This window comes from Amyelois transitella, chromosome 14 (assembly GCF_032362555.1).
Source record: "Amyelois transitella isolate CPQ chromosome 14, ilAmyTran1.1, whole genome shotgun sequence".
Classification (NCBI taxonomy): Eukaryota; Metazoa; Arthropoda; class Insecta; order Lepidoptera; family Pyralidae; genus Amyelois; species Amyelois transitella.
Genome location: NC_083517.1, coordinates 5,290,582 through 5,306,512, shown reverse-complemented (window position 1 = coordinate 5,306,512; position 15,931 = coordinate 5,290,582). Strand labels below are relative to the sequence as shown.

Genomic DNA, 15,931 nt, shown 5'->3' with positions numbered 1-15,931 from the left:
TGTTTATATTTTTTATCAATTACAGCACACTTAACTTCAATAATGAGCCACTACTTATAGGCGGACTTCACAAAGCGGATCCAGTTTTAGAGCGCCCTGGGCAAATCCACTCTGATGACTTCGTGGGTTGCATGCACAGTATATCTATCAATGGCCGTTTATTAAATATGACAAATCCTATTAATGCAAGACATATAGAACCTAACTGCGGAAGATCAGAAAAAGGGGTGTGTCAAAAGAAAGATAAATGCAATTTCGGAGAATGTTTAGACAGGTGGAAGACCAACTTTTGTAAATGTGGAGATCATTTCATTGCTCCCGATTGTAGTTTATCCTTACAATCAATATCTGTAACGGAAAACAGCTTTATTTCTTATGTAACTTCAGAAAAGCATAGAAGAATGCAACTACTTGAGAATTTTTATGCTGGTAATACTGGTTGGGATAGGAAAGTTAGTAAATCTCCCGGCAAACTTATGACAAAACTGAACAGTCCTGCCAAAAGTTTGTCATTTAATTTTAGAACATATAGGAAAGATTGTATTTTGTTTTATGGAGCCACAGACAAATATTACACTTTGATAGAATTGATAGGAGGGAAAGTAAGCTACACATCAAAACAAACCACAATTGTTAATATGACACAAATAGAACAAAATGATATCGCTGATGGCACTTGGCATAATATAACGTTGTTTTCACTAGGGCGCAGTATAAGTCTAATTGTCGATGGTAAAAACATAGGCGAAGAACTTGATGCAGCTGGTGTTCATGACTTTTTGGATCCATATTTGACATTAATATCTTTAGGTGGACTAAAAACTGACTCACTTTCTTTATCGGAACATGGTAAGTTTGAAGGTTGTTTAGCAAACTTTACAATCAATAACGAAATACAACCTTTTACTGGCAACGGAAGTATTTTTAAAGAAATAGTTCGTCATGGAAAGATATTGTCTGGTTGTCCTAGTAATTTTGGTATGGGTCATGCTCAGAGTACCGATCCTTTGAGTATTGGGATAACATTAGTTATTGTGTTTTTTATTATTTTGATTCTCGCTATCCTTGTGTCAATTATTCTATATAGACTTAGAAAGCAGAAGGAAAAAGGAAATGGACCAATTAATAAAAATAACATAGTTCATACAAAACAAAATGGCGGACCTGCCATGTTAAATGCCCCAAATTTAATTGCTGGAACTAATGACAGTTTAATGGCAAGGAATATGCACAATAATGATAACAGTTTAAATAGCTATATTATGCCCGAAAATGTTCACATTGTTGGTCCTGAACTGTTATCAAAGAAATATAAAGACCGCGACATCATCAACATTGATCCACCTAGACCACAAAGACCTGATATCATTGAACGTGAAGTTATTGGAAAAAGCCCACCATTGAGAGACGACCACCATCCATCACAACCGCCTTCCACTAACGCATCTCATCATAATCATGATCACCCAAGTGGTTTAGATTTAAATTCCGAAGTTCCTGAGCATTATGATTTAGAAAATGCCAGTTCTATAGCACCTTCTGATATAGATATTGTATATCATTATAAAGGTTTCCGAGATGCCGCTGGACTTAGAAAATATAAAGCAACTCCCCCTCCAGTTGCTGGATATCACCATAAACATCAAACTCCTCAACATAGACACTCTCCCCACCACCCAAGTGGATATCCTCCAAGAATATTACCCCCTTCAACTCAACCTCCACCCCAACCTAGAACACATCAAACAACACCACTTGCAAGACTGTCTCCTAGCAGTGAATTAAGTCAACAGCCACGCATATTGACGCTTCATGATATATCTGGAAAGCCATTACAGAGTGCTTTGTTAGCGACAACGTCTAGTTCGGGTGGTGTTGGAAAAGACGTGTTGCATAGTAACAGTGAAAGAAGTCTTAATAGTCCAGTAATGTCTCAACTGAGTGGACAAAGTTCTTCTGCAGGAAGAAAAACACCAAGTGCTCCTTCACAGGTGCCAAAAGTTGTATCCGTAGGATCGGGTGCTGTAGGCCTAACTGCAGAAGAAATAGAAAGAATGAATGCCAGACAACGAACGTCAAGTTTGGTGTCGACTCTAGATGCAGTATCAAGCTCTAGCGAAGCTCCTCGGGGTGGTGGGGTGGGTCATCATATATCTCATAGGCATCATTCTCCACAAAATGATAACAGAAGTTCTTCTGGGTCAGATGATGAAAGTGGTAATGATAGTTTTACTTGTTCCGAAATAGAATATGACAATAATAGTATGAATGCTGACAAACCAGATGAAGTAAGAAGGCAAAATCTTAGTAGTGGAAATAGTTCGAATAAACCTATATTACTACCACCGTATGAAAGTTTTGATTCTTCATTTCGAGGTTCCTTAAGTACTCTAGTTGCATCAGACGATGAGTTAGCTCCACACCTAAGTTCTGCTTTATATAGACAAGTAAACGGTTCTCCTGCATCCGGTAGTTTAGGGTGGGATTATTTAAATTTGATAAATTGGGGTCAAAATTTTGAGAGTATGATTGGGGTTTTCAAGGACATTGCTGAACTTCCAGATTCAGTAAATGGGCGCATTTCTTCCTCCCTCAGGCTTCCTAATGGTACGCCAAAGCCATCTGAAGAATATGTATAAGTGTACAAAACCTGTTGAAATATAAATGTGTAAATAATTAGTAATAAGTTAATTGTAAAATTGTACATATTTGTTTATGAGTGACCTTGTATCAAGGTTGCTGATATTCAATTCTCTTGCCATATCTTTGTATTTTCTGTGACCAATTTTTTGAAGCTGCCACGATGACAAGATGCGGTTTTCTTATGTTTATTTGTAGTCAAATTTTTGTTATTGAGTTTTCAAATACATACAATTTAATATGATCTTAATATTTTAAAATATTATTATTGCTATTTATATATTTCTTATTTTAAGAAAAACTTAGTAAATTCAAAATCTTTACAATACGTTTAAGAGCTCTATACAATTTTTTTCTTTTGGATACGGATGTCAACATACAAATATACTAAAGGATAATATACTTACATACCTTTGTGATTATTGTAAATAATTTTAATTAAATATACGCTTAAGTAGGCATAATAAATTATTGTGATTGTGTGTAATATTGTAGATATTTGTTTATGAGCCAATCACAAGCAGTACGAGCTCTTAAAAATATCGCCATACTTTAAATAAAACAGTCACCGACAGTAATAAATTTGTTTTAAAAATGTTTCATTATATTGTATTATAATCCTGAATGGAGTATTTCTTCCAATTTAAGACAACAAAAGAGTGAGACATACACAGTGGCTCTGAATATGAGAACGAAATATCTCCACTCAGGAAGCCAAAAGTACTGATTAAATGATAAGTTTATAAAAATAAAACATATTTCAAATTAATTAACGTATTTTATTGGTTGAACTATTCAGAAAAGTACGTAAGTGACGATAACCAAGACTATTATTACATTTTATGATTATGCAGACATTTCACTATATTCAAAAGATTCATGTGAACCCAATTTATATATTTTTAATTAATAAAAACAAATTTAGTTAAATTATTTTATTCTATATGAGTGACCCGCCCCGCTTTGCTTCGCACGGGTATTATTAACCTATAGATATAAACCTTTGTCAGAAAATCCTCCTACATTTCATACAGGAACAAAATTCATCCACAACTTTTCGAGTTAGCGTAAACATACAGACAGAAAAAATAGGAGGACACCAGGAGATGGTGATGATAGTGAAGTGATGATGGTACGAAGTTATATTAAAAATAATTCATTGTACAAAATCAAATGTTGAATACGATTTTATTTAACCGCGTGACACGAGGTGGTACTTTTCGTCATTGAAATATAATACCTATTATAATAGATTTATGCAATAATCTGCCTTCGTGGAAAAATCTGTTAACTATTGTTGGTATCAATCAATATATAAAACTCTTGGTTTCTCGATTTAATAAGTGCCAATGTCCCAACCAAAACGGGCTAAATCTCATTATTATCTGGAATTTGATGCTCTTTTGGTAGAGTTGAAAAAACACTGTAGGTGCGTAAGTAAGTAAATATAAATCAGTAGTACAGTACCGTTTTTGACAGTCAAGAGAAGAAACTTGGGAAAAGGAATTTGGGCTATTCCTAAATTTCAATTGCATAGTTTTTCAGCTAGGTATTCTTGACTTTCCAGACTTGTGACTGTTGACTCTGTATTTACTTAAGGTATTATAAATACTTAAAAACTGGTCCTTAAATAGAAATAATTGATTGATATTACGGAACTACTGAATTTTTACAAGTATGTAGGTATAGTAGGTCACAGAGTAAGGCATAACATCTTAGTATTGTAGAGTTATCGAATTATACACTTTTCAATCAGTGCTTACCCCAACAAATGGTATTCGCATATAGGTAGTTATTATTTAATATTACGAGAGGAAACGACTTTATATATATTTCAAGAATTATTTATTTAAAATTCAAACACATCCTATTTTTCTAATGACAAGAATTATTAGTATCTTCTTACATCCTATGAAAAAACATCAATCAATGAACTAATTTTAATCGGACAATTCCTTGGTTTACTCACAACAAAGGGTTTACTAAATAAAAATGCCATTGATGCTATGAAATAGTTCTTCATCATTATATTTAATTGACATTATCACATAAATATTTGCTTCTTGATACTTAACAAAATTTATTTATAATTCATTATTTCAACATCAACGGACACATTTTAGGAAACATGCACATATTTTTCTCATCACAAAAAAGGGTGAAATGATTCAATATTATTTATGTGAATAATATAAATATTATTCATATAAATAATATATAAATATATCTATGTATATTTCTCTCAAATTGATACCTACCTGATTATTGAACTGTTTGCTATTTTCCTTAGGTTGACTGATAGGGAATGCTAATGGCATTAAGTTTAACTAAGTTCAAACCTTGAAGGATCAAAAAAACTTTTAATCCCTATCCCAACTAATCTTACATACTTATAAATGCGATAATAAGTTTATTTGTTTGTTTTCTATTCAGGCGTTATCCCTGAGGCAATCTTCCATAAATTTTGCATGTAAGTATAATTAAGTAGAAGAATGAAGAATCTGGGGAAGGACATAAGGTACCTAATTTTCATTCCGTTAAGGATTAAAGTTCTCGTGGCATTTGCGAAAAACCTGTATTATTTTGTAGGTAGCGCTAAATTCGCGCGAGTAGCGGGCGCTAAATTTGCGCGGACGAAGCTGCTGGTAAAAGCTAGTAATTATGTATTATGTTTCTTGTAGTTTTTATATGCTAAGGATTAAAGTTATACCTACAAAGTGTATAAATTATAATGAACAATAGGTTATATTAGTTACACTAACACTGAGATAAAACTAAATTATTATATGAATACTTCCTGTTATGATCTTAACTGTTACTTACATTATAGTGAACAAGACTTTACGAAAACTCATAAAACTATACATGACTTTACTGATAACTGTGATGATAAAGTCTTGACTTACTCACAAGTCTTCAGTGTTGTGCAAAGTGTTGTCCTAATTTAGTACACGAATTTTTTCGTTGTAAATAACTTCGATATTTTCAGGTTTAATGTTAAAAAGCTGTTTCGTTGACTGTCTAAAAAAGCAACGGTACATACATTTTGCTTTTTTTGTCACAAAAAGGAACTATTAATTAAAAATTATTATTTTCATATTTATTTATGTAAAATTTCCGTAAAATGTTTCAGGGCCACAAAAATTAATTCACCAAATTAAAAGTACAAAGAATTTGAATTTAAATTTTGACGTGACTTTTGTAATGAATGACGATATGCAATAAAATAAATATTATCACAATATAAATTTAAACACTAAACAATTCCACATAATAGCTTGACAGATTCAATAGATCTTTCAAGTGAAAATGCTGCAAATCATTTTATGTACTACTTCCTTCTTGGGTGAGTATAATGTTTGGTATCGGTAAGTAAATTGGTATTGGTTAAGGTTTGGAGATTATTTCTTTTCAGTGATAAATATTTGATGAGGTGTCTAAGGTTATAAGAGATACCCACGAGCTGCCCCCGAAACTGCTCACGTATTGGCAGTAAAAATAGCCGGTGCTAGAGTGGCACAAGCAAGATCTGCGTGTCACGGAAATGTAAATGATGCACTGAAAGTGCATAAATTCGCGGTGTCCGTGACACAGCAGACGAAATAAGTGTTGTGGAAGCCTGCAGGCTTTCGGAAAGAGGTGGGTAAATCCACCCAAAAAGGACCACGACAAAGCAGACCATCTCTTTTATTCAAGATAATAGCATCAGTAAGTAATCAATCTATTGTTACGACTCAGAATAAGCAATCCACAATAGGTTCATGATATAGACATACATATGTTACGTATGAATGATATGATACATGTTTATATTTCTGTGATATCATAGAAACTTTTGTTTTGTATGTTTAATGGTGTATAATGTTTCTATTAGCAAACAAAACACGTTTCATGGTAATTAGTGTAACTAATTAGTCTCGTGTTATCAACTAAATTAACGCAAAACCTGTCAGAAACAGCCATTACAGTGATAAGAAAAATTTAAAAATTCGACCTCTTTAAAATTATTAGTACTTGGAAGTGAATTATCAAGTGATATTAGTGTTAATAGTATTAAATGGTGCTTTGTATAATGTATCTACAAAAAAGAATGGACAGTTCCCGAATTAAAAAATCGTGTTGCAAAGAATGGTAAGTAGATTTTCAAATTCTATTTTCGGTCCCGCCCATAACTGAGTAGTTTACATTAATTTAGTTACTTACTGATGCTTTGGGTTAATGGAAATTATCATGAGGGAGCAATGATCGTATATGAGGTTTCTCGGCAAACTTTGTGAAGGCTGACGGCAGCAGCTTCGTATAAAAACCTGACATACCCAATTGAATATGGTGGTCAGAGGCGCACCCTAGACTCCTCTCCAAAGTGGTAATGATGCAACCGGAAGTAACGCTACGGGAATGATGAGTCTATACTGTTATAACTTAATGATAACCGCAATGTATAGTTGTGACTTTATAATTGTACAGATTTTAAACCATAAGAGTTAATGGATTGGTGGGGCTAGATTTGAAATTTTTACGGTTATTGCACATTTCCTTTTTATTTATTTTCAAAGGAGAAATCTTTTTTATCGACTGCCTCCCGAGTCTTCATCCGGGAGAGTGTGGGACTTCTAGTATCTTGTGTGCCAGCCTACCCACTAAAACCCCTCCGGTGCACCCTTTTCGCCATTTTAAGGACATCATGGGATCGCATCGCACCACAATGCCTTTTGGGTCCCCGGTGCGACTTGACAGAGATCCCTACAAACACTTAGTATAAAATAGCTTGCAGCAGGCCTGCTTTAATAAGATTATCCCTTATTCTCAATACGGATAAAAACCTTCAGGTCTCATGATGGCGATGGAGTACCCAAGTTGTATAGAACCTCCTAAAGAGTGTCCAAATGAGAATGTGACATTCTGGCTATATACAAGGTACTAGTATCAAAATTATGTTTGTAGATTTTTATGGTCATAAAAAGAACATTATGAATAAAGCACGACACTCACTTACCTAAGTGTTAACACTCTTCCGACCAACCCTTAAGTTTATTATAATTTAATGTAATGGAAAAATAAATAAAAAAACAAATTTTTATACTGATTGCTGATGTTTTTTCGTCTCTGGCTCTAGAATAGAACCAATTTATCAATTTATAGTATTAATTTATAAAAATGTATCTTAAATTAATATTCCCGGGCACTATTGATTCTGGCGTTTTGCACACAAATATAATTTTTAGGTTAATTTTGAAGTTCTTTTTTAAATTTTGTAGATCTCATATATAAATTTTTACAATGGGAGGCCGAAATAAAAGCTACATGATACTTAATAAATTACAGAACAAATCAGGATAACCCCCATCAATTACGGCCCGATGACGATGACTCCATTAAATCAGCACCTTGGGTCCAAGAAGCGCCAATCAAAATTTTAATACACGGGTACACGGGAAATAAAGATTATTCACCAAATTCAGAAATACGCCCTGGTAAGTGCAAAACTATAAACATAATGTTGGCTCTTACATAAGATCATTTAAAAACCGACTACAGATCTACATACATACATACTTATCACGTCTATATCTCTTTCGGGGTTAACCGAGCCATCATTCTTGAAAAGGTAACCATGTGGTTACAAATGTAATGTGGTTATAGACTACTACTACTACTCTCACTCTACAATCAAAATTTTTTTGTTTTAATATTATTTTGACAATATACATAGGTACTTCAGATGATTACTGCCAGCTACAATGCTATGCTCATACAATTTGAATAGTTCTATTCATTTCTTTTTTATTATCTTGTTGTAATGATACATAAAGAACAAGCTTTAGAGAATATCTTTTCAAACAAAAATAACCATGAAATCCGCTCACAAATGGTAGAATAAAAGCGTTATAAAGTTCATAATTGTAACGCCGTTACGTAACTTTGTACCCGTATGCAAACTAAATATGCAAACGAATTAAGAACCTCAGCCTCTTTGCAGTAGGGAAAAAAGAAAAGTTACTCCCCGAATTACATTGTCCTTCTAATAAAATAAGGATCGCTACATACAATATTTATTTATTTATTTATTTATTTATCTGGAAGATTATCGACTAAATTTACAACACAAACCAAAAAATAGCAATATGAAGCCATTTACAAATCTTCACTTATAGAAGTAAAATAAGCAATGTAAAAACCGACTTAATAGAAAAATATTAAAAGCTAACTTATGAGTAAATTAACGTATGTAGGTACCTACAATACATGCTAATTGAAAAAGTAAAACTCAAGAAACAGAGAAAAAAGAAATAATAAGTGAGAGAAGGTTGCGCTAAACTAAATCAGAAAAAAACTTATTCATAATTGATGTCCTAAAAGATGTCAGTTTTTGTCCTAGAATATCCATGCCTAGCTCATGAGAAAGCTCATTGTACGCACGACATGCCCTATAAATAAAAGAATTTTGTCTGTAGTTAGTAGCTGCCACAGGCACTGAAAAAGTGGGGATGCTCCTGAACCTCCTTTGCGGAGCATATATTGCTACAGATTGAAGCAGTTCCGGACAGTCGACATGAGAACTCATAATACAATGCAAAAACACGAGATCCGATAGCTCACGACGATTTACCAGAGGCAATATGTGATGTTTTTTGCAAGATAAAATGTAGTCGGATATACTTGATTTGGAACGATAATTAATGTGCTTTAAAAACCTTTTTTGTATATTCTCCAAACGATCAATATAGTCACCGTACATTGGGTTCCATACCTGGGACGCGTATTCCAAGTGGGTCCTTACATATGTGCAGTAGAGTACTTTAAGCGACTTTATTTGTTTAAAATCCCTAGTATTTCTAAGAACAAATCCAAGACCTTTATAAGCTTTTTTAATAATGGAATCTATATGGTCTCTAAAAATTAATTTACCATCAAGTATAACTCCTAGATCTCGTAAGCTGTTACATATTACCATAGTGTTATTTTACGCAACTTATAATGCTGGCTTGTCGTGTCTAAATAATAAAAACAAAATAATGGAAATATATTTCAAGATAATTAAATAATCTCCAAATCACTTATCTTCTATTCCTAAATTTTAATTATGATTAATTAAATATTAAGATTAATAAAAGTTGCGGGGGTATTTTTCTTCTTCTTATGGTATTCCAAGTATACCTATCGCTTCAGTATCTTCCTACGAAGGCTGGCGATTTTCAAGGCCAACTGAAATCTAGAGATAGCTCCTCTATTTATACTTGACAAAAGTAAGACGTTTAAAACGTTGAAAGTTGCTATATGCGATTACTTACCCGACTTAGTTACCTAAGTTCGAATTAAGTGAAGTAAAAACGAGCTTAATTCTATATGGTGAAGGCAAGCGGTATACTTTGATGTGTGTAGTTATACAGATTACTGACGTTGCGAATCATAAAATAAAACAGCCCATGTATTTATATTTTATAGGCAGTAAAGAAAGGAACACGCAATAAAATGATTTAGTAACACTTTGTTTAACAAGACGGCCTTATATCTAGATTTAAGGATGTAAACACATGCAGTTTATCACTAACTCGAGGAGTCATATCTACTGTCTTTCTTTCTCTTCGGTTAGGTATTTCAAGTGGTATAGTAAGAGTAAAAAAATAATATATACTCAAACTCACTTAAAAATACTCATTTTTATTGGGCCTGATAAGTTGGACTTAATGATTGTTGTGCTCAGAATTGGTCATTTATTGGTTTCAGCGTACATGGAATGCTGTGACTACAACGTTATATCCGTCGACTACAATCCAATCGCACTTGAACCATGTTACCAATCTGCTGCTAAAAATACTGAGCTCGTTGGAATGTGCACAGCGCAGTTAATAGACAAGATGGTCCAAACATTCTCCTTCGACTTATCTAGGTTCCACGTGATAGGGTTTAGCCTTGGAGGCCATGCTGCTGGACAAGTAGGAAAGCACTTGAGATCTGGGCGATTGGATAGAATAACAGGCGAGTTTACATTAAATTCTGACGAAATAATTTACTCTTCTTACTTCTGGCGCTTACCATCTCTCTTCTTATTAGTCATCCCTCTGGGGAAAAGTCGGGTGAGCGCAATTTGACTGTGATCCAGGATTGAGCAAGTCAGGTTAAACTAAGTGACAAAATCAGAAAATTTGCAGGGAAACCTTACCCTTATCTATAATAGTAAAAGTTGCACTAGATGAATATTATTTCACTCTCTATGGATGTATTCTATTTGACAGGCTTGTTTGTCGAACAGAACTCGGTAACACTATTCATAAAACACTAATTAATTATTTTATGCCTCATAACTCTTGTAGTATCACTTCAACTAGTTTATATTGAAGTAAAAGATAAAGTGTAATTTTAGGCTTGGATCCTGCCTTACCGCTCTTTGTCACAAGAAATCCAAAAGTTAAACTCAGCCCCAGTGATGCTACCTTTGTTGACGTACTTCATACAAATGCTTTAGAAAGAGGAAAAGTGGAATCTTGTGGCCATGTAGACTTTTATGCCAATGGAGGGCTGACACAACCTGGATGTTATGATACAATAGAACGATGTGAGTTCACGTTTTAACTTTTTTGTTCAATTAAAGAAAGATACAAAGGGGTATAAAATGAGAGAGTGAATGTTGTAGTCTGATTTTATCATTTGGTTACACACCTTACGGTTTACGTTATATTGTACGATTAGCTGCTGCTTGCCTTTGTCCGCACTAAAATTAAATCTGAATGACAAATGTTACCCAATAATCTCAAAAAAGCTGATATGCTTTGTCTGCATAGAGATGTTAAGAGAAAAAAATTTCTTTACTAGTTTTTAAGTCAGACCAAGCGAAACACATCTGATCAAACTGCATTCACAAAAGATTTCGTGTAAATCCGTACTGGTTTAAAAATAAAGAGACAAAAATACAAATGGATAATCCGTACAAAAATAAAGAGAGAAAAATATAAACAGAATTTCCAAAAATATATTTTTATGGTAATAACTTTCAAGCGCAGACATTGGTCAGTACAATTTTATTATACGTAAGGATAGATGAGTATATTCTCAAAATTTGAAATTGAGCGCCTTAGACATTTAAATACACCATTATTATAATATTTATTTTACATTTTCAGCCAAATCATCATGTGACCACGCCAGAGCCCCCGCATACTACGCGGAGTCTATCAACACAGACGTGGGGTTCTATGGGACCAGGTGCTTTTCTTGGATTGCATACATGATCGGATGGTGCGAGCTCAATGACCCGAACGAAGAAGTTTTGTATGGAGAATACGTACCTTTGAAGTAAGAACATAGCAAAGCATAGATGACTTCACATATTATTCAGCTTTAAACCTGCATAATCCGACCTTAATGTTTTGCATTATTTTTAGTTTAGCATTATCTATATAATTAAACGTACAGTTAAAACTACATTCAAAAAACCAGTATTATGAAGTAGTTAGTTAGTGCCGTGTGGTTCCCGGCACTATTACAAAAAAGAATAGGACCACTCCATCTCTTTCCCATGGATGTCGTAAAAGGCGACTAAGGGATAGGCTTATAAACTTAGGATTCCTCTTTTAGGCGATGGGCTAGCAACCTGTCACTATTTGAATCTCGGTTCTATCATTAAGCCAAATAGCTGAACGTGGCCATTCAGTCTTTTCAAGACTGTTGGCTCTGTCTACCCCGCGGGGGATATAGACGTGATCATATGTATGTATGTATGTATGTATGTAGTATTATGAACATAGAGAACAGAATAATGTGTGTATCTTTTCTGTGCACATTGTAACACTCAACCAATGGAAACGCAAATTAAAATGGGATTCTTCTTTTAGGCGCTGGGCTAGTAATCTATCACTATTTAAATTTCAAGCCATCCATACAGCTGCACGTGGTCTTTTCAAAAGACTGTTGGCTCTATCTACCCCGTAAGAAATTAAAGACGTGATTATATGTTAAGTAAAAATAATAATATAATTCCACGTCACATGCCATTAAGACGGCCTAGAAACTGACACCAGTGTATGTGTAGTGTGACTAAGTAGACAACTACTTAGACACACAAACAAACAGTATAACTCGAATCTTTGGTTGTAAAAGTAAAAAACGAAACATAGATCACACCATATTGCTTATTAATTTCATTTCCATCAAAGAACAGAGGTGAAAAAAAATATTAACCTATATTTTCTTTGTTGCAGTGCTTCTGGCTTGTATTTCTTTAGTACAAATTCAAAACCACCGTATGCGCGTGGTCGAAACAAAATGCAAACTGAAGGATCTGAGTATTAATGAAAACACCCAAAATTGTAATAAAAAATTTTAAACAAACTTTTCGTTCAATACGTTATACATATCGAATTACAATTATTAAAATAATTTTATTTTAATGAATAGTTTGTTTTGCCTTAGTTTTAAATAGCAATGACGCGGATTTTCATAATCGCCTCATTCTGTTGGCCAACATTAGCTTACTTAAAATTTTATGGTTCAGAAGATTTTGAAATCCCGACCACCCATGTATTTTAAAAGTCGCAACAATACTTTGAATCCTGGATTTATATAATAAGACAAATATTTTTTTGGCTTATCAGTTTGATATAAATTGATTGGTATCTTAAATTATAATGGAACTTAATTAATTTGAATAGTTCTAAATCTTCTTGGCGTAAGTCGTTGTGTAATAGACATCTCTTAAAAATCCTGGTCAAATAGAATAATTTTAAAAGCATGCTCAGTATATATTTCCATACATAGATACATTCCTATATATAGTCACGTGCATAACTATATCTTTTGCGGGGTAGACAAATCAACAGTCTTGAAAAAACTAAAAGCATACCTTAGTTAAGATACCTAATTATATTAGGATTCATAATAAAGAAGGAAAGATCACATTCACTTTTACGCATGACCATGTGTTACTACTATATTTTTGTTTACCGAGTTCGGATAGCGGATATGGCTATCATTCAAGGATACTCTTACCAATAACATTTACCTTAACAGTAATTTTTCTTATCCTTTATTCTTGGATGTTGCGACAGCCGATGTGTTTGTTGCAACGGCGTCTCTGTCGCTTAGCATCCGCAAATTAAGCAATATTAGTACTTCTGTAGACAGGTACCACATTGCTTCATGCTAGGCGGCATGTCAACGCATAAATACAGTGCCTAATTTAGCGTTGAAAAACAAATTCTTGCTTCATGGTGTTAAGATAGAAATGGCCGAACAACTGTATTTATTCAATCATTTTAGCATCAATTTCACTGGTGTTTTATAAATAAGGGTGTGATTAAATTTTAAAAATCATGTTTCCTATTAAATTTGTACGGAACTAACGGTGCGCGTAGTCTACTCGCAATTGACCTGATTTTTCGTCACATAGTTAAATTAGTAGTTGCATTGCAGTCAATATATTAAGTACATACCTAAGTAATGTCTTTTTATATTAAAATTAATTAGCTTATAACGAAATAACCCAGTTTTAGATTGTAGGAATACAAGATTTTTGTATTATTTGTGATTAAATATACAGAACGAAAGTGTTTTAGTTATTAAAACAGTGTTAAAGATATTTAAAATAAATATGAAAAAGTTTGAAAGACAATAAAAGCGCGACTATGTCATCTTATGCGATTACAGAAGTCAAAATAAAACCGTTTCAGATTTGTGTTTATATTAGAATATTAACTTAATAATTACATAGTATTTAACTAATTAGTAGGTGTTGTTATTGAAAACTACAATAATTTTGATAAATTTCGTATTCTTATTTTAAGCGAAAGTCTATCCATTCCCTCATCGGGCCCTTCAGCTAAACGTGGTATTGTGCCTATTTATCTGCCTGCCCCATATGGGTAAGATACGTTATATGTGAGTGTATGTATGTGTGTGTGTGCAAAAACGGAACTCGCCTGCAAGCCGTTGGTATTTTTCGTTCTGCGTAACAATTAATTATGACAGCAACAACGTAACTTGTTAGAGTAAGATCCCAGAGCCGTAAGACACAACTTATTTTCTAAAGAATGGATCTTTCGATTCTCAGTAGTCTTTCATGTACTTTTAATACCTGCATGTTTGTGAGACTTGCCCGGTGACACCTGCGCAGGTACCAGGCGAGAAAGGTAACTAAAAATCACAGTTACTTAACTTAAATTTTTATGACTGATTTTTATATATATTTTATAGACTATTACTCTGAAGTCATATCAGAGAAGTCAGACGCTTTCCATGCGCCAGAACTTTTGTCAGACGCTTTAAAGCTCTATCAAAAAAAAATTAACTTAATTTATTTTTAAATGTCTGACTTTTATATATGTTATTCAGATAACTATTACAAAGTTGTATTAAATCAGTCAGACAGTTTGTAATGACCAAACACCCCTTAAACACAAGAATTACTCAGCCTCGAGTATGAGCGCGATAGCACAATGCGCATGCGTGTCAGAGTAAAATATCTAATATTTGAAAAGTACTTACTGTTTTCAATTTCATATTTTTGCATATCTATTCAAATACGATGAAATTTATAATTAAAATAATAATTAATCATTTTTAAAATAATATAATATATTGCATACTGTATATAAAAATAAAAATGTAAAAAAAATTCTCTATTTTTTTCAGTCAAAATAGTATATGTAGTATTTTGATTTTCAGTTTTTTTTAATAAATACTCAAACAACACAAAAAAAATATTTTTAATAAAAATTAATATATATCTTGTTATTGTTGGGACTCGAACTCGGACCGCCAACTTCACAGTCTCACGCGCTAACCACTGGACCATCGAAGCCGTTGCGGTGGTGTCGAAATTAAAGTAGACTACATACATATGGTCACGTCTATATCCCTTGCGGAGAAGACAGAGCCAACAGTCTTGAAAAGACTAAATGGCCACGTTCAGCTATTTGGCTTAATGATAGAATTGAGATTCAAATAGTGATAGGTTGCTCGCCCATCGCCTAAAAAAGAATCCCAAGTTTGTAAGCCTATCCCTTAGTCGCCTTTCACTTATATTTATATGTTATAGGTTTACTATTACTATACTATTTTTTAATTGTTTATGATTTTATTTTTACGGAATATTCTGCCAGCAACGACAATCTAACTGATGATGAGGACGATGACTTGAGTGGACAGTATTGAGATTTAATAAATGATGAAAATTCAAATGATTATTTTGATGATGAAGATGATAAAGAGACAATAAAATAATTATTCAATTGATTAATTATAATTAATTATTTTTTTTATTGAAATTATTATAATAGATATATTTTTTTAAATA

General features: G+C 33.2%; 2 protein-coding genes across 2 annotated transcripts in view; both read left to right on the top strand.

Moving 5' to 3' along the window:
- Positions 1 to 3,351, top strand: part of LOC106141558 (cadherin-related tumor suppressor) — an 84,355-nt gene extending 81,004 nt beyond the window's left edge. Inside the window, exon 9 of the mRNA XM_060947920.1 lies at positions 26 to 3,351. Coding sequence (XP_060803903.1) covers positions 26 to 2,639 — 2,614 coding nt within the window. The 3' untranslated portion in view covers positions 2,640 to 3,351. The remainder of the gene's footprint in view (positions 1 to 25) is intronic.
- A 4,126-nt stretch (positions 3,352 to 7,477) lies between these two features.
- Positions 7,478 to 12,941, top strand: LOC106141559 (pancreatic lipase-related protein 3-like). The gene is made up of 6 exons (XM_060947752.1): positions 7,478 to 7,557; positions 7,966 to 8,114; positions 10,369 to 10,620; positions 11,006 to 11,197; positions 11,763 to 11,934; positions 12,840 to 12,941. Exons 1-6 carry the CDS (start codon positions 7,478 to 7,480, stop codon positions 12,928 to 12,930), a joined length of 936 nt encoding a protein of 311 aa, XP_060803735.1. The 3' UTR covers positions 12,931 to 12,941.
- Positions 12,942 to 15,931: the final 2,990 nt, after the last annotated feature.

Excerpts from the sequence above, each read along its gene's own strand:
- LOC106141559 (XM_060947752.1), top strand. The coding sequence starts at position 7,478 with ATGGCGATGGAGTACCCAAGTTGTATAGAACCTCCTAAAGAGTGTCCA. Across the intron at positions 7,558-7,965 it reads ACATTCTGGCTATATACAAG|AACAAATCAGGATAACCCCC; the intron begins GTACTAGTATCA and ends AATAAATTACAG. Across the intron at positions 11,198-11,762 it reads TTATGATACAATAGAACGAT|CCAAATCATCATGTGACCAC; the intron begins GTGAGTTCACGT and ends TTACATTTTCAG.